The sequence below is a fragment of the Myodes glareolus genome, chromosome 10 (assembly GCF_982192425.1).
Source record: "Myodes glareolus chromosome 10, mMyoGla1.1, whole genome shotgun sequence".
NCBI lineage: Eukaryota > Metazoa > Chordata > Mammalia > Rodentia > Cricetidae > Myodes > Myodes glareolus.
The window spans coordinates 23,281,294-23,307,020 of NC_142035.1; the positions used below are offsets into that span (position 1 = coordinate 23,281,294).

General features: G+C 45.7%; 1 protein-coding gene across 1 annotated transcript in view; it reads left to right on the forward strand.

Moving 5' to 3' along the window:
• Uqcc1 (ubiquinol-cytochrome c reductase complex assembly factor 1) overlaps window positions 1-25,727 on the forward strand; it is an 87,156-nt gene that overhangs the window by 43,497 nt on the left and 17,932 nt on the right. The window contains exon 7 of the mRNA XM_048431572.3: window positions 3,217-3,325. Coding sequence (XP_048287529.1) covers window positions 3,217-3,325 — 109 coding nt within the window. The remainder of the gene's footprint in view (window positions 1-3,216; window positions 3,326-25,727) is intronic.

Genomic DNA, 25,727 nt, shown 5'->3' on the forward strand with positions numbered 1-25,727 from the left:
GTAGATGCTAATATTCCAAGCAGATTTAGAGTATTGCTTTGCACATTGAAACATATTTCAGTTGCATCTAAAAGCACATTCACTTGAGGTCAGCATCATTATTCTCTTGACCCACACTGAGCATGTTTTATTGCCTTCATTTTTAAAGGCTTTTTATGTTGGTAGGTGTGATTCATATACTCTGGACCTCTGGAGTTTTATCTCCTGGACTCAAGTGATCTTTTTTATTTTTTATTTTTCCTATTCCGATTCTTGTAAGGTGCAGCCCATTGAGACAGACTTGTGGAGGTATTTTTGGTTCATGGTTGGGTCATGTAGCATATTTGTTCTCTTGCCCAGCTTGTCATCTGCCCATTTGATAAGTATGTTTTCTTTTTCCAGTTTAGTCATTCACAGAGATGTTGAGGCAAGTCAGATGGAATCATTCCATTGTTGCTGTAGATTTGTCTTTTACAGAGGAACGTAGTGAGACAGGGTCCTGCTCTGTGGCTTGAGCTGGCCTTATATTTGCAATCCCCTTGCCTCTACCTCCTGTGTACTGGATGTGCATATGTGTGTCCTCATAGCCTGCTCTAATCAGAAACCTGTTCACTGACTTTCTTTTCCCTTCTTTCCTTCCTTCTTTCCTTTCCTTCCTTCCTTCCTTCCTTCCTTCCTTCCTTCCTTCCTTCCTTCCTTCCTTCCTTCCTTCCTTCCTTCCTTCCTTCTTTTCTTTAAGACAGGATCTTGATGTAGACTAGGCTGGCCTTGAACTTACAGAGATCCTCTGCTGGGACTTAAGACCGATGCCACTACTCCTGGCTAGTTTTCTTTCTAAAGATGTGTGTGTGTGTGTGTGTGTGTGTCCAAGGAGGCCAGAAGAGGGTATGAGATCCCTTGGAGCTACTGTTAAGGGCCACTGTGAGCCACTCAATGTTGGTGCTAGGAACTGAACTCGGATTCTCTGCAGTAGCATTATATGCATGGTAGTAGGACAGTAAGTGAAAGAACTGACAGACACATGGATAGTGAAGCTGGGATGGGCAGGGGTTCTCTAATGTGACTGCTCTTACCACAACCTGGAACCTCAGTGTGTTTATTAGGTACAGCACTGGGGAGGGCTTAGCTAGTCTCGGTAGGAGGTCTCTATGGTTGAGCAGTCTCAGGGTGTTTGGGGAGGAGGAAGTTGCAGTTGCTAGTCTTTGTGGAACACCAATAATCATCTATGCTTTGGCTCCCAAGAAAAGCTTTGCCATTTCTCTTGAGCCTGACTCATATGGATAATGGCTTTGCCAATTGTACCATGGGTCTGAGGCTTTGGGCATCCTCAAGATGTGGCCATTCCTATGTCAACATACATAGTCACTCAGGGCTTGACTTCCTCAGATTCCTACACACATACACTTAACGACTGAGCCATCTCTCTCTCCGGCCCCCTTTTAGTTGATTATAATGGGCAGGTTTTGTACGGAGATAGAATTGTCAATTTAGCTAAGATATTCTGAAATTATAGCAGAGACTGTCTTTCATGTGACCAGTCTGTCGCAATCACTTAATACCTAGTTCAAAACATTAGAAATTAGTATGGTCATAAGAATAACATTAGAGCTGGGCAGTGGTGATGCATACCTTTAATCCCAGCACTTGGGAGCCAGAGGCAGGGGGATCTCTGTGAGTTTGAGGCCAGCCTGGTCTACGAGAGCTAGTTTCAGGACAGCCAGGGTTGTTAGACAGAGAAACCCTATCTCAGAAAACCAAAATAAATAAGTAAAAGAATAGCATTAGGAACCACTTTGAAAAATCAGTTAGTAACTTTGTTTATATTCTTTTGTATAATTAAATATAATATTTTAAGATATTTTTTAATTATGTGTATGCATGTGTATTCATGTGTGGGTTTATGCATGTGAGTGTTGGTATATGAGAAAGCCAGAAGCCTCAGCTTGAATTATAAGTAGTTCTACATTTCTAGTTACATTTTTAAATTAAAAGAAGTGAAAGTGGTTTTGAAAAGAATGTTAATTTTTAATATGTGGGATATGTATGTGTGGGAGGGTGGTAGGGGTGCAGGTGGTACATGTACCATGTGGGAGGTCAGATGAAGATGTTATGTTTCTATTGTTCTGTACCTGAAGCTCACTGCTTGTGCTAAGCTGGCTGACCAGGGACCTCTCAGGAGCCACCTGTCTCCAGCCCCCAGTTACATCCATGTCCACCTGTCTCCGGCCCCCAGTGTTACAGTTACAGGCATCCTCACTTGTCTCTGACTCCCAATGTTACAGTTACAGGCATGCCCACCTATGTCCAGCCCCTAATGTGACGGTTACAGGCATGCCCACCACATGTTTCTTTTTATGTGGGTGCTGGGATTCTAACTCCATTCTTCATGTTTATAGAGCAAGTGCTCTTACCTACTGAACCATCTCCCAACCCCTGAAATTAATCAGTAATAGTTTTTATTTAAATGTATATGAAAAAATATTTCAATGTGACAGCAAGATTTGAAATATGATTCTTTTCCTTACTATATCTTTGAAATCCTTGGAGTAGCCATATTTAAAGTGCTCAGTAGCTACAAGTAGCTAGTGACTACTATACCGACAGGAAAATTCTTTGCCCATGTTGAAAAAATTCTATAGTGGTGAACAATAATCCCCAATTGAATGGCGAATTCAGGCTTGATTATCTTCTAACAACCACCTATGATTTATTCCAAGTATGAGGAAGGCTTTCGAAGTAGCCCTGTCTTCATGGTTCATGGTGCTTACATTATCTTATGTAATACCCAGGAAGGATCCAATAGTAATACACAAGGTTTTTTTTGTTTTGTTTTGTTTTGTTTTTGTTTTTGAGACAGAGTTCCTCTGTATAGGCTGTCCTAGAACTAGCTATGTAGACTCTGCTGTCCTGGAACTCACAGAGATCCACCTGCCTCTGCTTCCTGAGTACTGGGATTAAAGGTGTGTTCCACTACTGCCCAGAACAAGTTTTTCTCAACTGCACACATCAGATGGACTATATATATATATATATATATATATATATATATATAGAGAGAGAGAGAGAGAGAGAGAGAGAGAGAGAGAGAGAGAGAGAGGGGGTGCTGTGTTACAGCTGTGTTAGAGGCCATAAGGTCACTCCTAAATTCTGATTCAGTGTGCGGTGCTAAAATCCCTCCTCTATGAGCTGTGTGAAGGAAATGCGCTCCCCCAGTGACTCTCTTTTGCTTCCACTCAGGATGTGTCTGGTCCGAATGAAGCAGGAAGGCCGAACTGGAAAGTACATGTGCCGCATCATAGTTCACTTTATGTGGGAAGACGTGGAGCAGCGAGGCAGAGTGATGGGGGTAAGTGCGGCTGCAGAGGCCAGTGCTGGGCAGCCGTGATGGAAGAATGTCTGACCTGAGTCTGAGCGCTCTCTTCAGGATGGCTCTGCTTTGAGATTTCTGTGCGGTGTTGCCTAACGTCAACGAGGCAGTTGAGCTTTGGTCCCTTTTTTTGCCTCTTGGGAGCCTGACATACCATGGATACTCTATGGGCTTGTGCACATTATTGTGGTTTGTTGGTATGAGGATGTCTTGTATACAGAAGAAGATAGGATATGGTGATAGGGAGGATGGAATGGGGAACCAGATGTCAGTCTAGTTTAAGGATACTGCCGTTGACATTATTTCAGTGTTGAGTTAGTTCCCTTTTTAAGTTCTTTGGTTGGTTGCTTGATTGTTTTTTTGTTTTTTTTTTTTTTTTGAGACCTGGACTCCTGTATGCTGGCCATGGATTTGCTGTATAGTGAAGGGTGGCTTTGAACTCCTGATCCTCCTGCCTCCGCTTCCTAAATGCTAGGATTATAGGCTTGTACCACCATACCTGACTCTCTAAGTTAGTCCTTATGGGAAGATCTGGTATGGGGCCTGTAGTCCTAGGAACTAAAGAAAACTCCGGTGACTAGCAACCTAGAAGATTGTGGGAAAATACCTATTGAAAATAAATGCCTTAGTAAATTCAGTAATTAGCCTGAGAGAGGAGAATATAGAACTTAACATTTGTGTGCGCATGTGTGTGTGTGTGTGTGTGTGTGTGTGTGTGTGTGTGTGTGTGTGTAAAATGACTGCTAGCTTTAGAGAACGTGTGGTACTTGGTTTTAGGCGTGTGTGTGTGTTTTATCATACATGATCTCATTATTTATGTACTCTCATGCAACTCTCTCTGCCCAGCACTGTTGTGGAAGTCTTTCCCTGCTGCACGGTGTTCATTCACGACTGACCTTTAAAGTGCCCGTTGTCACACACTCTTACGCTATTGTCTCAACCCCATGTACTTTTTCTTTGTGTTAAATTGCTATCTTTGAGATTTATACCTTATATGTAGGTGATGGCTTCCTCTTGGGATCCTGGGTTGAGGGTTTTCTTATGTCTTTGAAGGAACTGTTGTGTAGGGCGCACTGTAAACAAGGGTTTGCCTTTAAGTGTCTTTATGGACATTTACCTGACACCCCGTGGGGACAGACGACACTGGCATTTCTGCTCGTTCTGAGAAAATGAAACATCAGTTGTACATTTTATCATCCCCGTCTTGAAGTCATGAGCCCCCCCCCTCGCTCTCTCTCTCTCTCTCTTGCATGTGTGTCTATTCCTGAGTGAATGTATGTGTGCCACGTAGATGCAGGAGTCCAAGGTAGTCAGATGAGAGTGCTGGACCCCCTAATTAATTACAGAGTTGTGAGCCACTATGTGGGTGCTGGGAACTAAACCCAGGTACTATTCAAGAACAAGCAGTGCTCTTAACCACCAAGCCATCCCTCGGGTGCCTTGCTGAGCTGTTTTTGTGGCTGTCCTCCTTGGTTCTTGTTTCCTTTCTCCCACTGTCGTGCCTGCTGGCTTTCTTTGCAGTCAAGAGGGCGGTCAGCAGACTCAGCGACTCATTCAGCTGGATTTTTCTACGTTCTCAAGTGTTTACTACTCAGTTCCGTGGCAGCACACATTGGACTTAGGCTGGAGTTGGCATCTCAACCCACCCTCTTAGTGATGGCCAGTAATACCCTCTGGCTAGCCAAAGCCTGCGCAGACTGCCAGGTGTTGCCTTAGCCTTAGTGGCTCTTCCATTAAATGAACCTGTTTGGCTTATCTCTTGTTGACTGATTTCTGCTGGCACTGGGGCCACTAGAACCATGTGAGCCACAGCTGTCCTGTCCTAAATAGCCTAATAATCCAGAAATCGCTGACTTCTGGACCACAGGAATTTTTTAATTACACTCTCTCCCACTGATTTTTCTCTTCCATACATAACAGCAGCTGGCACTTTGCGCCTGCGCTGTGTGCTTTGTGTGTAATCTCCCTCCTCCTCCATCGTAAGCTTTAGGAGAGCAGGAAGCTCTTATTCTATTTTTGGTGACATCAAATGGATAAGTAGTATGAGTTGAATGGTGGCATAAAGTAAACTTCAGCTTCTGCTATATCTGTTTGTTTGTTTGTTTGCTTGAAATAAGTTCTCCTTAGGTATCTCTAACTGGCCTAGAACTTACTATGTAGTCCAGGCTGGCCTCATGGAGATTCACCTGTGTTGCTTCTCAAGTGCTGGGATTAAAGGTGTACAGCATGATGCTAGCACACCCTGTTTTAAGGGGACTTATTAGATACATAGTACTTGATTCATTCCTTTCTGGTACAGTCTTACAGGAGTCTTTTAATGTTTTCCCCTCTGTTTGTGCATTTGGATTGTTGTAGATGGTGTGCCATCCTCTAAGGCGGTGTAGTATACCTACAGTTGATCTGGTGACCTTAAGAGTACACTTGGGATTCAGTGAGTTTCTGACAGGGACAGGGACTCTGCTTTTCCTCCTTCCTTACCTCCCTCCCTCCCTTTCTTCTTTCCTTTCTCTCTGTCTCTCTTTTCCAGAGCATCCCAGGCTGGCCTTAAACTCACCGTGTAACCCATGATGACCTTAAACTTCAGATCCTCTGGCCTCTACCTCCCAGATGCTGAGATTGTAGGTGTGCACCATCATCCCGTTTTTCATTGTGCTGGGAATGAACCCAGGGTGCTAGACAAGCACTCTACCAGCTGAGCCATATCCTCGGTCCTGAGAAGTTTTTCTCTCTTGTTTCTTTCCCATAGGATCCTGTGTAACCCAGACTGACCTTGACCTCACTGTATAGCCAAAGATGACCTTAGATCTCTGGTCATCCTTTTGCTTCCATATCCCAAGTTCTGGGATTCCAGGTATGCCACCATCACATCCAGTTCAGGGTGTCCACTCTTCCAACAACTTCCAGGTTATGCCTGTGTTAATAAGGCTGTCAGTGCCAGTGATTCTCCTAATATAGGCTCCTAAATTGCCTTCACGTAGAGAAATGCCCAATTCTGGCTTAGTTACAAAACTGTACATGAAAGATGGTGTTTTAAAAATAGAAATTTAGAAGAATTGGGTAATTACTGTTGTTGCTTTTTTATTATATTTGACACCCCCCTTTCTAACTTGATGATATAAACAGGCACCTTTTCTATAGGAAAGGCAGTTGTGTGTTGACCCTGTATGTTTTGAGAGTGTGCAGGTATGGGGGCTCTCAGTTGTAGCGTTCAGCCTGCAGCACTGGGACACGTGGCTTGGGACAGGCAGTGATGGCGTGGATAGAGAGCCTGGCCTGGTTCTTCCGCAGTGGGCCAGTCTTGACTTCCAGTGCTCCAGTGGACAGAAGCAGGTCCAAGGTGCTGACTACATGGCTGCCGAGTTTCTTTTCAGCTTTGAAAAACATCCAAATTTGAAGGTGGTAATTTGCAAATCTTTCTGTGTTATTTGGCATTCCAGGTATACCTCTGTAAGGAAAGTCACTGAAAAAAGTAAAAGCCAGTCAATGTTGTGGCGGTTTTTCTCATGCCAAAGAATTCTTAGAAGCCATTACTTTGAGTGGATGGGTGTGGCAAAGATCGAGAGCCAAAAGCGTCTCTTGCAAACTGATGACGAGTCAGAAATTTTAATCAAGAATTCCTTTGAAACTAGAATTCCAATCAAGAACTCATTTGGTATTTGAGTTCTGGTCTCATACAAGGGGAAATTTTGCCTTTCATCGCTTCTAAGAAGCCCAGCTGTGGTGGCACATGGCACAGACTCATGTGTCATTGGTGAAGCCAGGACAAAAAGCAACTATTAAATTTGAGGTTACAAAAATCACATCGATAATTTAGTGTTCTGACTTTTTAAAAGGAAAAAAAAGCACCAATATTTCAATATTTGGGATTTAAACATATAAATTAGCTGTGGAAATAAAGTTCATTATACCACCTCATCTGGTCTTGTTTTATTTCATTAACTGGTTCTTAAAAACCTTTGTGGGCTGAGCTGCAGCTGAGGAGCTGGAGACCATTTCTCCTTGGGCCCTCGCCGTGCTCCTGAGTGTTGGGAGGAGTGAGAACCAGGACCTGACACAGCTGTAAAAACAGACAGCCCTTTGGCCTCAGTGCTTTCTCCTGCTGCAGGCAGATTTCAGATGTAAATTTCGCTCTTGCCTCTCCTACTAATGAAGTAGTTTCTTTTGCCGGGTCTGCACCAGGTGTGTCCAGTCTTGGGGCTAACTGGGGTGCTTTACTGAAATTTTCCATTTGTGACATTTCAACCAAACTTCAAAAACAAACAAGAATTAGCTCAAGGCAGTGGCTCAGAGTGTTAATGGTAACCTTAGGCTGGTGAAATGACTTCCTGTCAGTTCTGCTCTGCCAGCCATGTCCTCCTCATGGCTTACAATGAGCAGGTTTAAGCTTTCCAGGCCAAGGTGGGAAGAGGCGGGGATAGGCTGTAGTTAAGGAATTAGTTTCTTCTCCTCAGTGGATCCCTCACTCAGGTGTCCCAGTAAGGCTTCGGTAGATGTCTTCTTGCCAGTGGTATTCCAAAGTAGGAAAGAACCTCCTGTCGCTACCTGGTCCTCTGCTCTCTGTGTCAGGGCTGCTCGATGAGAGGTGGTACAGAGGGAAGAGCTGGTAGAGAGCCCTGACACAAACTGGTCGCTTCGGTGAACTTCTGCTTTGCTTGTCAGCCCCGGCGTCTTGCATTGCAAAGTCCTCTCTGCCACACTCTGCAGTCTGTGTCAACTGCTCCACTCACTTCCTGGGGTGTTTTTGAACCTTAAGTGTGTGAAGCTTCTAGCACACATGCCTGGCATTTACTGAGCACTCAGTGAGACTCACATTCCACTCTTGCTGCACATACCCTCCCCTCCAGCCAAGCTAAACGCCTTGCTGTCCCTGTCTTGTGTCTTCTCTCCATTCGGTGTGGACACTTAGATTGTCCACATACTCCATCTCCAGCGCCTTTACCAGAATAGGATCAGTCCAGTTCTCCCTTGCTGCGAGTACCATAATAATTCATGTAGCCTTCTTTGGGCTTTTATTCTTTCTCTCTTGTGTCATAGTTGTCCATGCATGTTGTCTATCTTCTAGATGAATCCCAGAGGTTCAGGATCACATGTATTCCTCTTTGTAGTCTCCAGAGCGCTTATACTTACCTGTTGGCTAGATAGTAACTATCTGAAAAAAGAAAGCAGACAGTCTGGAGGCCTGGGATAGGTATTGGGGGAAAATGGGGTGCGAAGATACCCTTTGTGATCTGAGGATGTTTGTCTGCTGTGTTAGTTTTGGGGAGAAAAAAATGATTACTGTTTTTTTTAAATTACATTTATTTGCATGAGTGCCCATGCATATGTGTACAGGTGTGCACACACCACAGCACAGTATGTGTGTGGAGAGCAGAGGACAACTTGCAGGACTCAGCTCTCCTACGGTGTGTGTAGGTCCTGGGAACTGAGGAGGCCATCAGGCATGGCAGCAAGTGCTCTTACCGCTGAGCCGTCTTACCCGACTCCTACTGTCAATTTTTATGTTTGTATTTTCTGTGCTTTTCTGTTTTCTATTGGAACTGATGGTTTTTTTTTTTAAGCCCTAGCTTATAGTAGGGCATTTTTTGCTTCAAAGGTGGGATTTGGATATTAACAAGGCTTTTAGAGTTTCTGAAACTCTCCTTCCAACCTTCCAAGTCTCAAATAGCCTCTCCTCCATCTTCTCCCTCCCCACAAAGATTTCCAGAGAGGGCCAGGGCTAGATCGATAGGATACTCAGTGGTAGGATGTTTGCTGAGCACCCATGTGGAGTTAAGTGTAATCCCTAGTGCTTAAGAAAAGAAAAAGAAAAAATATCCCGAACTCCTATTTTACTCTGCTGTGCTTTGCGTCTCCGGGTCAGGGTTAGAACTCAGCATCAAAGGTTCTGAAGGAGCTGCAGCTGTGTTAAAGATAATTTTTTAAACTATAGATATGAGTGATGTGAGTGTGAATAAGGAATGCTTTGGGCTGGAGGCCATGAAAGTCAGAATATGTGTTTATTCTTCGACATCAGTAACTCCCTTGAAGGTTTTCAAATGGCCTGAAGTATTGGAGTTGGGTATTCAGATATTAGGGTAGATATTAAGAGAAAATTTTAGATTTTAAGAGTTTGTATGTGAGTGGGGGGTTGGTGTGCCAGGTATGTCCACAGAGACCTGAAGAGAGTGTCAGATCCCCTAAAGCTGCAGTTCCGGGTGGTTGTGAGCCACCTGACAGGGTGCTGGGAACTGAACTCAGGTCCTTTGGAAGAGCAAGGGCATTCTTGACTGTCCAGCCATCTCTCCAGCCCCAAAGTTAAGTTCTTAGAAGGCAAAGTAGGTTTTTTTTTATTGGGGGTTGGCTCATGAGTTTGAGCTGAATCCACAGAGGGTGTCCCCTGGAGGCGCATTCTCTGTCCACCTGAGTTTCAGCCTCCAATTCTAAGTTAACAGGGGGCATTCAAGGAGCTGTACAGGCAGTGGCCAACCCGCTTGGCTCCTGCACCCAGAACACTAGTCTGATAGCTGTCACTTTTCCTTCTAAGTGGCTCTCTGGTTCACTCCCCACCCCTCAGTGCTAGAGATCCGATCTAGTGCCTCAAGCATGCTAAATGAGTCTAGCTAGGTCCCCAGCTTTCCTTTTTGCTTTGTGTTTTTATAACAAGAGTCTTGCTATGTTGCCCAGATTGGCCTTAAACTTCTTCCATAGCCCAGACAGACCTTGAACTTTGGTCCTCCTGCCTCAGCCTCTGGGGGAGCTTGTACCACCAGCTTCTGCCTGGACCATACCACTTCATTTTACCAGGATCCTCGAAAGAGGATTGTAAACCGGCTTTTCTTTGTTTGAAATGAATTGCAGCGTAAGACTCCCCATGCTCTTGGTGGTTTATCTCTAAGGCTGGATTTCCATTCAGTTACAGATTGAGAGTTCCTGGGCTCTTAGTATTTCTAAAGCATCAGAAGCAGAGTCTAAGCTGGGTGGTGGTGGTGCACACCTCTAATCTCAGCACTCAGGAGGCAGAGGTGGGCAGATCTCTGAGTTGGAGGACAGCCTGGTCTACAGAGTGAGTTTCAGGATAGCCAAGGCTACACAGAGAAACCTTGTCTCAAAAAACCAAAAACTGAAAAAGAAAAAAAAAAAAGAAAGAAAGAAAGAAAGGGAAGAAAGCAAGGAAGCAAGGGAACTCTGTATATTCAGACATTCAGTGAACAGGCTCTTCACCAACTGGGAAAAAATGAATCTGATCCCTTTGTTGTCCTCAGTGCACCAAAATAGTTTCTTTCTTCCCCCTTTCTTTTAATTACATGTATTTATCTGGATGTCCCTACCTCATAGAATTTATATAAGGAAGAGTGACTTTATCCCATTTTTTTCAAAGCTGGGGACCAATGAGAAGATGGCTCAGCAAGCAAGGCACTTGGTGCCGAGCCGGACAATTTGAGTTCTAACCCCATGACCCACCAGGTAGAAGGAGAGAACTGTCTCCTACATGGAGGCCATGATAGACACACGCATCCCCCAACACACACATGGGGGAGATGCTCGGCTGCCTCAGGGTGCTCACACTCCACAACCCCCCTCCCTCCTCTAATGCTTCCCATGCTAGATGCTCCTCCCTTAGCTCTCCTTTCAAGGGAACAGGCTCCCCCTCTGGTCCTTGTTTCTTTTGCCTGGTTTCATTTGATATCCCCTGCTTCATCATCATAACATGGCTAGAAGTGAGCGCATGGCGGACGTGCTAGCGACGGATATAGCCAGCCAGAGTCATTTTCCAGCTCACCTTTCAGGAGCTGCCAGTGCCTCTTCCAAATAAGTCAGAGGACAAATAGCTCATGAAACCATCCTTCCTGCCTCGCATCTGATGTCACCACTGTCAGTTGAGCCTCGTAAGGTGAATTCTTAGTCATCCTCGATTTCTGCCTCATTCTGTGCGTCTAATTGGCTTGTCGGTTACATGCTTCACATATCTCCCGTCTCAGTCTCACGGATCTGCCGCTTCACTTCAGACATCATCCCTGCTTTATTGCAAGTCATTTCTGTAGGAATTCTTGGCTATTCCCATTCTAGGCAGCCTTCCTACCATATGATTGCCAGAGGCCTTCGTCCTAAGCCCTGCATCTGACTGTGCCCCCTTCAAAGCTCTGTGTGCTCTCGTCGCATGGGACAAATTTAAACATCTTGGTGGTGTGTATAGAGCCTTTTGTAGGTACATAAGCCAATGTGTTCTTTTCTTTTTCTTTTCTTTTGAGACAGTCTCATTTGTAACCATGGCTATCTTGGAACTCCTTGCATAGAACAGGCTGGCTCCAAACTCACAGAAATCCTCCTGCCTCTGTCTCCTGAGTGCTGTCTTTTTTTTTTTAAATAAAACATTGAACTGTTTAGATGTTTCTAAAATATTAAATTGTTTAAATGTTTTCTTTGCTGTTTTTTAAATTGATTTTTATTGAGCTCTACATTTTTCTTTGCTTCCCCCCGCCTCTCCCCTCCCCTTCTTTGCAGTTTTTAAAAATTAAAATATAATTATATCATTTCCTTCTCCTAGATTCCCTAGAATGTGTTGATATCTGCAGCTTATCAAATGATTTAACAAAAGAAAAAAAAAGATGTTTAAACCTAAATGTAGGTGCTGGGAATCCAAACTCAGGTCCTTTGGCTTGAATGGCAGGCGCCTACTGACTGGGTCATCTCCTGGCCCCTGTACAGAACTCTTTTAAAAAAAAAAATTAGATTTTTAAATTATATATATATAAATATAAAATTATATATATATATATAAATTATATTACCTGTGTGTGCCTGTTTGCCCGAGGAGGCCAGAAGAGGCCATCAGATCCCCTGGACCTGGAGCTGCGGATGCTTGTGAGCCTCCATGTGGCTGCTCCTCAAGAGCAGCCAGTGGTCTTTAACCTGCTAAGCCATTCCCTAGCACCCCCGGTTCAAATTTATGAGCTAGAACATCCTGTGTTGTGCCGTGTGGATTTATACAAGTAGCTCACATGAGGTGGGCTAATGACCCTGGTGTCCCTGGTGTTCTCTGCTGCAGTGTACCTGCTGTCCTCGGTGCTCGTTCTTACTGGGAGAGCGCAGGTGATGGATCGTACCAGTACCATCTGGTTATGATGGTTAGCAATCATCTCTGATCACACCCGCGCTTTTGTTTCTCCCATGTGACTCTTCTCCCTACCACCAGCATCACCAGCAAGTGGTTCACTATTCTCTCCCCACCCTGCCTCAGGAGTTCTGTGGTTCTGCTCTGGATCTACTTTATAGGAAATTGGGCTCAGACTCAGACTGGCAGGTGCGAGCCTGGGAGATACTGTAACCTGATTTTCCGATCCATGAAGACCGTGTATATTGCTGCTCAAATGCCACAGATCTGGATCAGTTCCTTCCCATTTCATGGTGAGGAAACTGAGGTTCAGTGTTCAGTGGTTTGCCCCAGATCATCCAGCTAGCACTCGGAAGCATGAGGACCACAGTTGTGATGTTCCTCTTCCCAGTATCCCCTGATACCAGCCCCAAAATTCCACCTCCTCGTCTGTCTTGTTACCAGAGACCAAGGGCTTTTCTTGAATCTGGAAATACCTGCTTCTTAGAAAGACTCAAGCCTGAAGTCCCTTTTATTTGGAATTTCTAATCCAGTACGGCAGAGATTTCCTACTCGGAACTAATAGAGACTAAGGGGACAAAAAGCAGGTGCAGCTGATGCCAGTGCTGGCTTGACTCTGTCCTTCCCAGCATTTAATGTTGAGTGTCTCTCCATCTTGTAAATTTGCCTCGGTTGATCTCATGGTTCTTTTCCAGAGACTCCTCGGTTATGTTTTTTTAAGAGGAGCAGAACAGGGAGGCTGAGCACCGCTGGAGGGCTGGGCCAGGAGACTAACAAAGGCAGTATTATGCTGCTCCTGGCAAGGCCAATAAATGAATTCAAGAGACACCTAGATGTGTTTCTAGAGGAGGGCATGGCGGGGAGGGGTCTGGTGGAGAAGCAGAAAGGTGGGATTAAGATAAATTAAAATGGGGCCAGCCTGCTGGATAAGGGGGCCATGTCTTCCTGTTCCTGCCGTGTTTCAGACTTCTTGTTCTGCACAGTTGGAAAGTTAAAAACGAACCTGCACCATGTCCTTCATAGTCGCCCTGCCAGACCTTCCCTCTTTAGGGTAAGGAGTTCGTCCCTAGGCTATTTCAGCCTGTGCAGCCGTGAGTTATTGCCGGAGTCCCTGGGAATCTTAGACATCCACCTAAAAAGGAATATTGAGCTAACTGGCCCAAAGAGTCCCAGATTTTTGTTCCTATACCCAAAGCCTCATCATCACTTGGGGATTTTTTTTAAGAATCAGCTGAATGAGAAACTCTGTGAGTAGGGCCTGTGGTGGTGTGACTGAGTCTGTCCCTTGTTTGCTCAGATGTTTGAATACGTGGTCCCTGGTTGATGGCACTGTTTGGGTAGGTTTAGGAGGTGTGGCCTTGCTGGGGGAAGTATGTCACTATGGGCAGTCTTTGATGTTCAAAGCCACCTGCCATTCCAGGTTTGCTCCCTCTGTGTCCTCTTTGTGGTTCAGGATGTTCAGGATGTGCGCCCTCAGCTTGTTAATTGAGCCACTATGCCTGCTGCCTGCTACCTGCTACCTCTACCCCATTGTGGGCACATAAACCCAGTTTCTTCCTTAAGTTGAGCTGGTCACTGCTTTATCACAATAATAAGTAGCTTATACAGGGCTCAACAGGATTTTTATTTTTAAAGCAAGCCCTTACGTTTCAAAACCAGTGCCCCTGATCTGACCCTGTCCTTTACCTAAAGGAGAGCCAGAGACATGAGTCTAAATCAGAAACTGACTGGGGAACCCAGGCTGTCTGCTTGTAGGTTCTTAGAGCTCTTTTGGCTGGGGTGAGGGGTAAGGTGTGGGCGCATACCACGTGATGGTTGAGAACCTGTGCAGTGGTGGCAGCCACATTCCCTTAGCGCTTTCTCTTCGCCGGGCACTTTATGAGAACTGTTTGGCTTTACCCTCTTAAAACCGTCTATCTGCAAGATAGCACCCTGCCCTCATATTACATATGAGGAAACTAGAGACCAGGGAAAATAGTGTATTTGTTTCTGGTAGCAGCTATTATCACAAACTTGGCCTGAAACAACAAACTTATTCTCTCATAGTCCTAGATTCTAGGACCTAGAAGAGAAAACACCAATTTCTCTGGGATGAGATCCAAATGTTGCTTGACCTGTGCTGCTTCTGGTGCTTCTGGGGGAGCATCTATTTCTTCCCCTTCTAGCATTGCTGACTGCCAGCATCCCTTGACTGTGGCTGCATCTCCAGTCTACCTCTGGTCTCATCTTCTCTCTGGTTCAAATCTCCCTCAGCCTCTCTCTTGGAAGGATGTATGGAATTGCATTTAGGGCCCATCTAGATATTTCAACTGATTTCTACATCTTCAAAGTCTTAATCAGGCCTACAGATTTATTTATTTATTTACTTGTGAAGTAACATCCACAGGTTCCAGGAATGAGGTCTCAGGAGTCTTCTGGAAGACTGTTCTCCATTTAGGTAGCAACCAAGTGTTGACCGAAGTTTCTGTCCTGCCCAATTCCTGTAGTCGTTAAGTCCCAAAGAAAACACACAGAGGTCTACATTAATTATAAACTGATTATCCTAGTATCTCAGGCTTCTTAGTAACTCTTATAACTTATATTAGCCCATAATACTTGTCTGTGTTAGCCATGTGGCTTGGTACCTTTTTCGGCAAGGCAGTCACATCTTGCTTGCTCTGTGTCTGGATGATGACTGCAGACTGACCCTTTCCTCCTCCCAGAATTCTCCTGTTCTCCTTGCTCTGCCTCTACTTCCTGCCTGGTCACCCCGCCTTTACTTCCTGCCTGGCTACTGGCCAATCAGTGTTTATTTAAAATAAAAGTGACAGGGTATAGACCATTGTCCCACAGCAACCAAGTTTTCATGGAAACCCTGAAACTTACCATACTTAACCTCCAGTGTCTCACATCTTCCCAAGGGCTGTGGTCTCAAGCAGGAGCTTCCCCCACCCCCAACTTGGCCCTGCCCCGATCACTGCTTGTGCCACCTGATAAGGCCATTGTTGACAGCTACAGCTTTAGGTTGGCATCAAGATGACCACTATCATGTGCTTCCTCCTCTGACTTCTAGAACTCACGTCACATGACATTGAAGCAACTGGTCCTTATGCATCTTGGTTCACTGCTCCTGTTTCCTCCCATTAGGTTGTTAGCTCCTAGAAGGAGGAATTCCATTTTTTTCATTAAACAAAGAATGGATGCATAATTCTTCCAACAGTCAACATTTTGAGTGTGGTTTTTGGCTGATGAGTTGGCTCAGCCACTGAGTCTGATCTGAGCTTTGACCCTGGGTGCATGTATAGAAGGAGAGAGCTGACTCCCACAAGTCAGCCTCCAACCTCTGCAAGCCGCATGTAGCTGTAGCACATGCTCACTACACGCATGCACGATGAATAGGTAGTGGTTTTACTTAACTCACAGTGTTACATGCTGCAGTACTGTCTAATTCCAGAATTCCCCTCACCTCAGAAAGAACCCTGTGCTCATAGGCATCCTTCTCCACCCCTGCCCCGCCACCCCTTTGCCGACTCTGGGTTTACCCACTCAGAGCTTTTCATCTCCGCACACTGTCGGCACAATGTGATGTAATGTGCAGCCTTTGACGTTTGCCTCTTTGTATTGAGTATGTTTTCAAGGTCCATTTGTGTTATAGCATGCTTTGCTTTTTCTCTTTTTGGATAGTCTGTTCACATTGGACATTTGGGCTGAGTTTTTGCCTGAACGTGTTTCTATTTTCTTGAGATTAACTTGTCCAGTGGTAACTGTCTGATAGCTTTAGTGGGAACACAATACTGTTATATCAAGTGACTAATTCTTAGCATGATGCCCATAGTTTGTTTTTATATTATTTTTTAGTTTGAATTATGTGTCTCTGTGTGTGTACATTTAAGTGCAGTGCCAAAGGAGACCAGAAGAGGGTGTCAGGTGCCTTTGCAACTGTAGTCACAGATGGCTGTGAGCTGCTAGACATGGGTGCTGGGACTTGATCTTGGGTTCTTTTTAAGAGTGGTACACACACTCGTTCCTCTTAGCCTTTGAACCCTTGCTGCAACCCCCATTTACTTATAATGAGATTGCATTCTCAGAATATGCTGTTTTAATCATGTTTCTCATCCTCCCAGCAAATGAACATGTATACTACCATTTCAGGCTAATGAAGGGGTGGTGTGGGTGCGGCTGAAGGAAGGCCTTCTAGCCAGCCTGGTCACTGTCCGGGTACAGCCTGAGTAAGTCAAGTCCCCTCGAGTTGAATTAGGTAATCTCTACATTATTTTCTAGACTCAGCCTTCTGCTTTTGAGAGGACTACAAAGCTTGCCTCGTGTTATGGCGCAGCGCTTATGTTCTGCTTCTCTTTGTTGTTGTTGTTGTTGTTGTTGTTGTTGTTTTAGACAGCAGTTCATCAAACACAAAGTTTTCGCTATCTATTGATTGTATTGTGGCCTGCTAGCTTCCAGCTACTGTGTTAACACAGAGATAAAGGATGACTAAGACTTCCTAGTCTAGCAGAGGACAAACATAAACATAATTATAATACCGGGAAATTACGATGGTTACGTGTCTGAGAATGCCAGAGAAGCGCTCAGATGGCATTTGGGTGACTGAGTGTTGCAGTGTGGCCTGAGAGGGCAGTGTTTGACTTCATCTGTTGTCCTGTGGCGGGGAAAGCAGCTTCTCTTTATTTAGCTCTAGTTTGATCCTCTACAGGTCTGAGAGTTACAGACTCATTGACTCGGGGTCTGTACAGTACTGTGGCTTGTCCTGAGTACTGACCACACACAAACCCTCTTCCTTGTTTTGGGTTTTGTTGTTTGTCTTGAGAAAGGGTCTCTTTCTTAGGCCTGGCTGACCTGGACTCTGCATGGACCAGGCTGGCTTCAAACTTAGAGCAATCTGCCACCAATGCCTTTCCAGTGCTGGGACTACAGATGTGCACCACCACATCTGGCCTCTTCTTTGTTTTGAGAACACTTCAGACTCAGTTTCTGAGTAAAGAGAGTCACTGAATGTTTGAGGAGTCTTGGTTAGATCTTAATTTTCTTCATAGTATTAGCTTGGTTTGGGCTTCCCCAAAGGTTCTGTTACCTCTGAATTTCACATACAAATGTTGTGTTGTAAATCGTCACATACAAATGTTAGCAATGTGACATTGCACAATATGATCCACAGCCCAAACTAAATGTTTAACAACTGGTTAGAAAATATATGGAAGACAGGATTGGTGAAATGGGTCAGTGGGTAAAGGTACTGGCTACCAACCTTAACGACCTCAGTTCTGTCTCTGGGACCCACATGGTGGAAGGAGGGAACCTAAGTTCTCTGCAAGTTGTTCACTGACTCTACATATGCATACACACCCTCAAAAAAAAGCTTTTTTTTAACTTTGGAAAAGAAATCTATACGGAAGGCTTTGTTTTCAGTTGCCCCCGTCCCAGCCCCCAGCCTTCAGGAGGGGTCACTGTACAGCTCTTTCCATGGTCACTGTTCCCTCCACTTTTACTGGAGGGCAAAACTAGGGCAGAGAAATGGTTTTTATTCTCTTCTGAAAGGTTACAGTAATAAAGGAACTCTTGTTAACATCAGAGAGCGTTGTAGCCAAGAGTTTTCACAGTCTGGCATTGTTTATTTTACATGTAATTTGGAACCTTCTGCACTCTTAAAATATTGGCACAAAAATGTTTTAACTATTGCAGTACTTCACTGGCGGCAACAGCTGTGTGGTGTCAGAGGGGCAGCAGGGCTCTGGGGAGCCATTTACCCTCTTCCTGCTGGAGAGAAGGGGTGTGTGTGTGTGTGTGTGTGTGTGTGTGTGTGTGTGAATATGCACACACATTTGCATTTACTTGAGGGTACAGTATCTCCGCACTTTCTCTGTCCTGATGAGTTACAGGCTTCCTTCATTAACCACAAGAACGGTGTAATAATCCCGCTTCGCTTTTGCTGACTCCCAGGAAGTCCAGAGCTTCCCTTATTTAGATACGTGGATTGCACTGGTCACTGGTCCCTTTCTCTTGCACACTCTCTTCCTTGCCTCTTTGGCTTTTGTTTTAGTTAGATGTATACTGTGGAGGAGCCAAACTGTTTGCCGGGCGGTTTGCAGTCATTGTCTCTTATCCTGCAGATGAGCTTGGGTAGCCTTAGATCCGTCCGTGGCTTACAGCTGAGCTGAGCCAAGGAAGACGAGAAACCATGTGCCTGTGGCCACTAGAGTCACAGGCCAGATCTGTCTGCTTCAAGACCTCTGTCCTTTTAGCTGTCATCTATGCTTTTTAAGTTAAGTTGAACCTCTCTGGAAGTAGGTACAGCGTAAGTGATAATAATAGAGCGAATGAATGAATCATAGTGTGTGTTGATGGCTACATGAACTGATCCTAAGATTGCGTAGCAAGCTGCCGGTGTTAAGTGCGGGCTGGTTCCACCTAGGGTTTTGTTAGGTTGAGATTATGGTTTTAAAACTCCTTCCTTCATCTGTCTCCCTGTTATTAGGATTCAGCCAGTCCTCATGACTGGCCATGGTTTTCAGTAGTCTTTCTGGCTTGGGGACTGTGGCCTGCTGCTCTCTTTCCTCCAAGTCTGCCATTTCTTTCTTGGTAGAGCTTCAAAATAGGTGGAGCTTAGAGCTATTAGGCAAGTTCTGCAGTCTGTCAGCACCCTGTGCCCTTCTTCAGGGATGGCCGACAAAGGGCCCTGCCCCAGCTGGAGTCTGTCTCTGAGCAGAGGCCTTTACAGCAGGCCACCCGTTTGAAGACCTTCTTGGTCTTTATTGGTCCATTAGAGTTCCCACAAAAGAACAAGAAGGGCTCAGGACTTCTCAGACCTTTGCCCAGAGAGAGTTCTGTTCACTTTTGAAAGACACTGGAGCTGTCCCCACGATGGAAAGTCTCTATTAATGTATGCATTTGTGTAGTGGACCTGGGCGATAGGCCCCTCCCAATGCAGTGCACCCCTCTCTGTGTGCATGCTGAAAAGCCCACAGATCAGTTTCTAGTTTCCTAAGTGGTCACTTTGCAGCTCCAGGACTTCCGCACTGGATGGAGCTGAGTTCTAATCATGTCTCTGCCCCAGGTAGCCTTAGGACCCTCAGCAAATCTCTTTCCTCTTCTTGCCTCCATTCCTTCTTGTATTGGTCACACATTGCTGGACGATTTAAACAGTATAACGTAGTGCACTGCTCGGAACGTGTTAGGCACTGGTAAGTGGGAGCTTACCAGCTCTCAGGCTGCGTGTGGGCCTTTTCAGTAGTGTTCCACATAAACACACGGGGATATATGTGCATCTGCCGTGCACTACTGGACTTTGGTGTTCTGGAGGATAGAGAGCCTGTCTTTCATCTTTGTGGGGGATGGAGGTGGTATTTTTGGTCTTTGTAACCCTCTACCAGGAGGCCTGGATCAGGCACGAGCAGCCTCGCCTCCTTAGCGTGGCCTGGGCAGAGCGTGGTGGGCACGAAGGCTTTAGTTTCTACATCTGTACTTAGGGAAATAGGAACCCCTTCTTTTGGAGCCTTTGAGGACAATTTAATATGAAATGTGTGGTGTTTGGAGCTCTTTGAAAGAGAGGGTCCTGGGGAAATTAATGGTGCTTTTGCTGTTCTTGGGAAAGCCCTTTGTGGTTCTCAGGGAATAAATTATCTGGAGTGAGTTTTCTGACACCTCCTACTCGGCTGGTCACCGGGGCTTTTTTTTTTTTCTTTTAATAACTGTCTGCTGTAATGCTTTTTTGCTCATGACTTAATAAAGATATACAGTTTTGGTGCTGGACTTTTGACCCCTGGCTGCTCCCGGGAGACACATTTCTATTGGAATAATTAAAGGTGTAAACTATCTGCCGCTCCTTTTCTAGGCCCCGGGCTTATGAGTGGCTGGGGCCAGGGATAGAGGATGACTCCTTCTGAGTATTCCAAGGCGTTCTGTACGCCCCACTCCCCTGTGCAGCTAGTCCAGTGCCCTTCGCTAAGATTCCTGGGATTTCAAATAAACCATTGTCTTTGGCATTCTGAGTGGAAATGCACAGCTTTCTCTTTTAGAGCCTGGAGCTGTGTGTTGTCTGCTGTGCTTTATTCCCAACGTGAACTGCTTGCCAAAGGAAGCCTCTCCCTGGGGAAAGGAGGGCCGGCCTTGCCCTGTCTCATCTAGCTTGGAACATGTAGGGGCCTGTGGGGCTTGTGGAGGCCTTGGCTCCCTAGACTCCATCCCTCTCTGTTCCAGAAGCCTACACTACCATGAAGAGTTCTCTTGGACTGGTCCAGTCAGTAAAGCCCTTGTCACACAAGTGTAAGGACCCCAGTTTAAATCCCTGCATCCACGTGAAAAGGTGAACATAGGGAAGTGTCCATTATCTTAACACCAGGGAGGAAGAGACAGGTCCCCGAGGTTTGCTGACCAGCCAATGTTGCCAAGCCAGTAAGCCAGGGACCCTGTCTCAGAAAAAGCAAAGCAGGGGCTGACAGTGGTTAAGAACCCTGACTGCTCTTCCAGAGGGCCCGGGTTCAATTCCCAGCACCCATATGGAGCTCATAACTGTCTGTAACTCCAGTTCCAGGGCATCTGATCCCCTCACACAGATATAGATGCAAACAAAACACCAATGCACATAAAATAAATAAATCTAAAAATCAAACAGACAAAGCAGAACAGAAGAGCAGCCAGGAAGACGCCTGACATTGCCCCTGCAGCAGTCAGTGCTCTTTCTCCTTGCTACCCCTCCTGGCTGACATCATTACTAACGCACGTAGCTTTCTCCCATACAGCCGGGCATGGTGACAGACACCTGTGACCCCATCACTTGCGAGATGGATTCTCCACTGCTGTTGAATTCCAGAGCAGCCTTGCTGTATGAGGCCCTGTCTCAAAAAAAAAGAGAGAGAGAGAGAGAGAGAGAGAGAGAGAGAGAGAGAGAGAGAGAAGAAAGAAAGAAAGAAAGAAAGAAAGAAAGAAAGAAAGAAAGAAAAAGATAGTTTCATTTATTACTGTAGGAAAACCTTTGTTTGTTCCTTACCATGTGCTAACCCCTGAATACTGTTGGGCTAAGAGTTTTTCAGGGGAAAGTGACCGTACAGGGTTTACAAGCTATTTAATGCCAGGAAGATAAATTGCTCTCTCCTGGGTTCAGTTCCAAACTAAATAGATAAACAAGAGAGATACGAGCTCACCTGCTGTTTTGTTTTGCTTTTGCAGCAAGCTTCCTAGAGAAGCTGCCCTAGTGTAGACAGAGTGTGAATGAAGGGAGGACTGGCGGGTGGTGAGGGCGGGTGAGAAAGGCAAATGCTCCTCCAGGTAAGCCAATAGGTTGGCTTTGAAACTTCCTGTCTAAGGCACATCACAGTGTGGTTGCGAGCGGCGTGGCACAAGCTGGACGGGATTGCTCGTATGCTGCCCCTAACCATGTGGTCAAGGTGCATAATCTCTGTGCTTCGGTTTCCCATCTATGAAAAAGAAGACAGTGATACCCTAAACTATAGTATTGTGAGAATCGAGAGGAGGATCTGCCATTCATACAATAAAATTAAATAGTGATACAATTTTTTTAAAGACAACAATACTCTAGAGAGAGAGAGAGAGGGAGAAAGAGAGAGAGAGAGAGAGAGTTGTTCGCAGAGCTCACAAGACCAGGTGCCAGCTCCATTTTAAGGACATCCAAAGCTTGTTCCTCTATCACTCTGGGTGGACGTGATCTTATTTGTACACTTGATTCAGTTTAGCCTTCTCCAGGCTACTATAGGAGTCTATAAGCCATCAGTTGAATGACCCTTAAAAGAACATTGTGCCAAAATAAGAGAGACTCGGGCAAGAGCACCCCCTGAGCCCAGCAGTTCTGGATCAACACAGTGAGCCCTTGTCACTCACAAACAAGTTGGGCTGTGATAACTGGACAAGTCTTTGTTTCCTCATCTCTCCATTGGGCAATGACCTCTTTCTCAGATTACCACTGGGTCGGTCACTTGGAAAATGTTAACTCTGAACTTTGGTAAACAATAAGGACACAGTGGTAAAAGAGAAATATGCTGTGGCCAATGGAAATGTCTGCTTTACTGTTTAGTCTGTAGACTCTAGTCTGGGCCCAGGTGGAGTCACCAGTTAGACTGTGTAACTCTGTTTAGTGGGGACATCCCCACTTCACAACCTGAAGAGGAAGGCAGGGCAGTGGATGATGTGCCTGGGACCTTGTTAGTATGACAAGGGGCTGCATAGTGGCCCCTCTAAGCAAGCACTGCTGTGTAGTGCGTGGATCCGAGGGTTGCTGAGCAGGACAAGAACTGAGGCCGGTGACCTCAGCGCACCCTTTAGGTCCTCTACGCTGTTTTGGCCCCTTAGCTAAGAGTTCACTGAATTGTTGACTCTGTTTTTACCTACTGCACCACATTTGTGTATTTGGAGTGACTAATTGCGATAGGCAGCAAGCGTCTTGTAGTTTTCCACTGTACTGTGTCAGTCTATGTTTAATAGAAAATCATTAAGAAAGCAAAGTGGTGCCTATAGCTTTCTGTACTCATAAATGTAGTCATGGAGGCCCAGGGTACAATTAGGAGTCTGTGCATGTCTCTGGAACCCACGTGTGTCAGCATCTTCTCACTGACAGTCACCAGGTCTCGTGGCCATAGATTGGATCCAGAGGACCAGAGGAATGACATGTACGGACGGACAGTGAACAAATGACTGAACAGGAAGCTCAGGCTCCTAAGGCTGTGCTGTACCCCTACTCCCCTGGAGACGCCTGCTGGGCTCAAGCTAAATACACATCTTGCTCACATTACGTCTTATCCAAGTAAGATTTTCCATTACCACAGCATAGAAGACGTTAAGGGCACAGTGATCGCTAGAACCCTGCAAGACTGGCTGTCTACACTTAGTGCTGCCAGGGTTGGAAAGTCACCAGTGTGTGGCTCTGGTTGGTTGTCGCCTTTCATCTCCCTTCCCTCTTTGCTTTTCTTCAGTGAGGTCTGATTACATGTAAGCTATGGCCTCACCCTTCCTGCCTCATTGATCGATAACCTGATCCTGTACTATACAGACCCTCCTCCTTTGAGGTAGGATCTCATGTAGCCTGAGCTAGCCTTGAACTCATTAAGAGGCCTCTGCCTCCCGAGTGCTCAGATTATAGGCATGTGCCACTACACTCAGCTAGACATTTCTCTTCAGGGCCTCCCTTTGTCTCCCTGCTTCAGCTTACATTGACTGAGGTCCTTACTCACCTGGGCTAGTACACAGCGGCCTCTGTAATTTCTGCCTTTGGTCATCTGCCCAGCTCTATTGTCCATACTGTGAGAAAATAAATGTATCCATGTAGCTTCCCTGTCTTGGTGTGGCATTCAGGGCCATTGACAGATAATAAAGACTGTTCTGCTTTCGCCTTTCTGCCTCTGCCCCCCATGAGGTTTAGTTTGCACACACACATACCACATGCATCATGGCACATGTGAAAGTCAGATGACAGTTTGTGAGAGACGGTTCTCTCCTTCTACCATGTGGGTCTTGGGGACTGAACACAGGTCATCGGACTTGGTGGCAAGTGCTTTTCCCCTCTGAGCCATCGTGTCAGCCCCATACTATGGTTTTGTCATTACAGACTTTACTCTGAAGCCGAACATGTCACCACATGCCTTTAAAACCCCAGCCCTCACCGGGCAATGGTGGCACACATTTAATCCCAGTACTTGGGAGGCAGAGGCTGGCGGATCTCTGTGAGTTTGAGGCCAGCCTGGTCTATAGAGTGAGTTCCAGGACAGCCAGGGTTACACAGAGAAACTCTGTCTCAGAAAACAAAGCAACACAAAGCCCAGCCCTCAAGAGGCAGACAGGAGGTTCACTGTGTTTGAGGCCAGCCTGGTCTACTTTGCTTTGAAAGTGCTGTCCTTGCTCTCCTCTCTGTGGCCCTGCACACCCATCCTTCCTGTCTGCGCAGGCCCGCACACACTCAGAAGTACAATGTGGTGAATGGCACGTCTCCGAAGCTCTCCGGCCCCCACACCACCATTGCCATATTTTACGTGTTATTTTAAGTGTGTCCGGTCCATGCTTACACTCCTTTGTAGATTTACTTGCTGGGTTACACTGTAGTTCAATATTTAACCTTTAGAGAAACTCTCAAACTCTCCTCCACAGTGGTCGCACCAACTCACATTCTCTTCTGAGAGTTTCTACTTTCGTTCTTTTCTTTGTATTTTGAATTCTAGCCATCCTCATAGAAGGGAATGGAATTATCTGTTGCTTCCACTTCAGGTCGTTGTCTTGCTTATTACTGGTTCTACCTTGATCACTGTGAATAGTGATCTCGGTAAACGGTTTTCAGTTTCCAAACTCGGTATTTCACAGCAGAACCCCAAAGCCTGCCCAGGACGTTTCTGCACTAATGCTTGTGAGCAGGGCACACACTCTGTCCTGAACCTGGAAGAATGAACCAGCACTGCTTGGGAAGCTTCACGCCATTTTCTCTCTGTTGGAGAGCAGGTGGAGATGAAAGACCGATAGCGTCCTCCCAGAGTTCCAGGCTGTTCTGTGTGTGTGAGTGGCTGACAGTCGTGAGAGTCCCTGCTCTCACAGGAGCTCTGTGTGACCTCGGGTGTCTGGAGGGAGCTCCTGGTGCAGCCCGAGCAAGTGCCAGTGATGGAGGAGACAACAAATGTCCCGTCATCTGGTTTGTTTGTTTGGTTTGTTGTTTTTGTTTTGGGTTTTTTTTTTTTTTTTTTTTTTTTTTTGGTTTTTGAGACAGGGTTTCTCTGTGTATAACTCTTGAGTTTCAGCCTGTCCTGGAACTCGCTCTATAGACCAGGCTGGCCTCAGACTTAGAGATCCACCTGCCTCTGCCTTCCTAGTGCTGGGATTAAAGGCGTGGGCCACCACCAACCCAGCCCAGTCACCTGGTTTTAATGAGCTGATAAATGATGCTCATAGATTATGAGCAACAGAGCGCCAGCCTCGGCTCATTTAAGCAAATCCCCTGGAAGGTAACTGAGGCTCCCAAAGTGGAAAGGGAAGTTGGGGTTCTAACAACAGACCCCAGGAAGGAAAGACCATGGCAGCCAAGGGACCTTAGTGACAGGAGCTTCTGCAACTTTCGGGTCGCCAAACTATAGCAGAGTTTTATTTTTGTTCCTAGAAACAAGAATTTGATAAATTAGCTGGGCCTGTGTGCCTATCCCTGAAGAGGGGCCAGGGTTCCAGGATCTGCAGTGTTTCAACTTACTTTGAAAGCAAAGTAGATCCTTGACCTAAGGAAATGTAGAGCACGAGAGAGCCTCACCTCAGATAGGGTGAGAACAGATAAATCTCTTGGTCCTTTGAGTCCTCTGATGGAAGCACCCCTGACAGTCT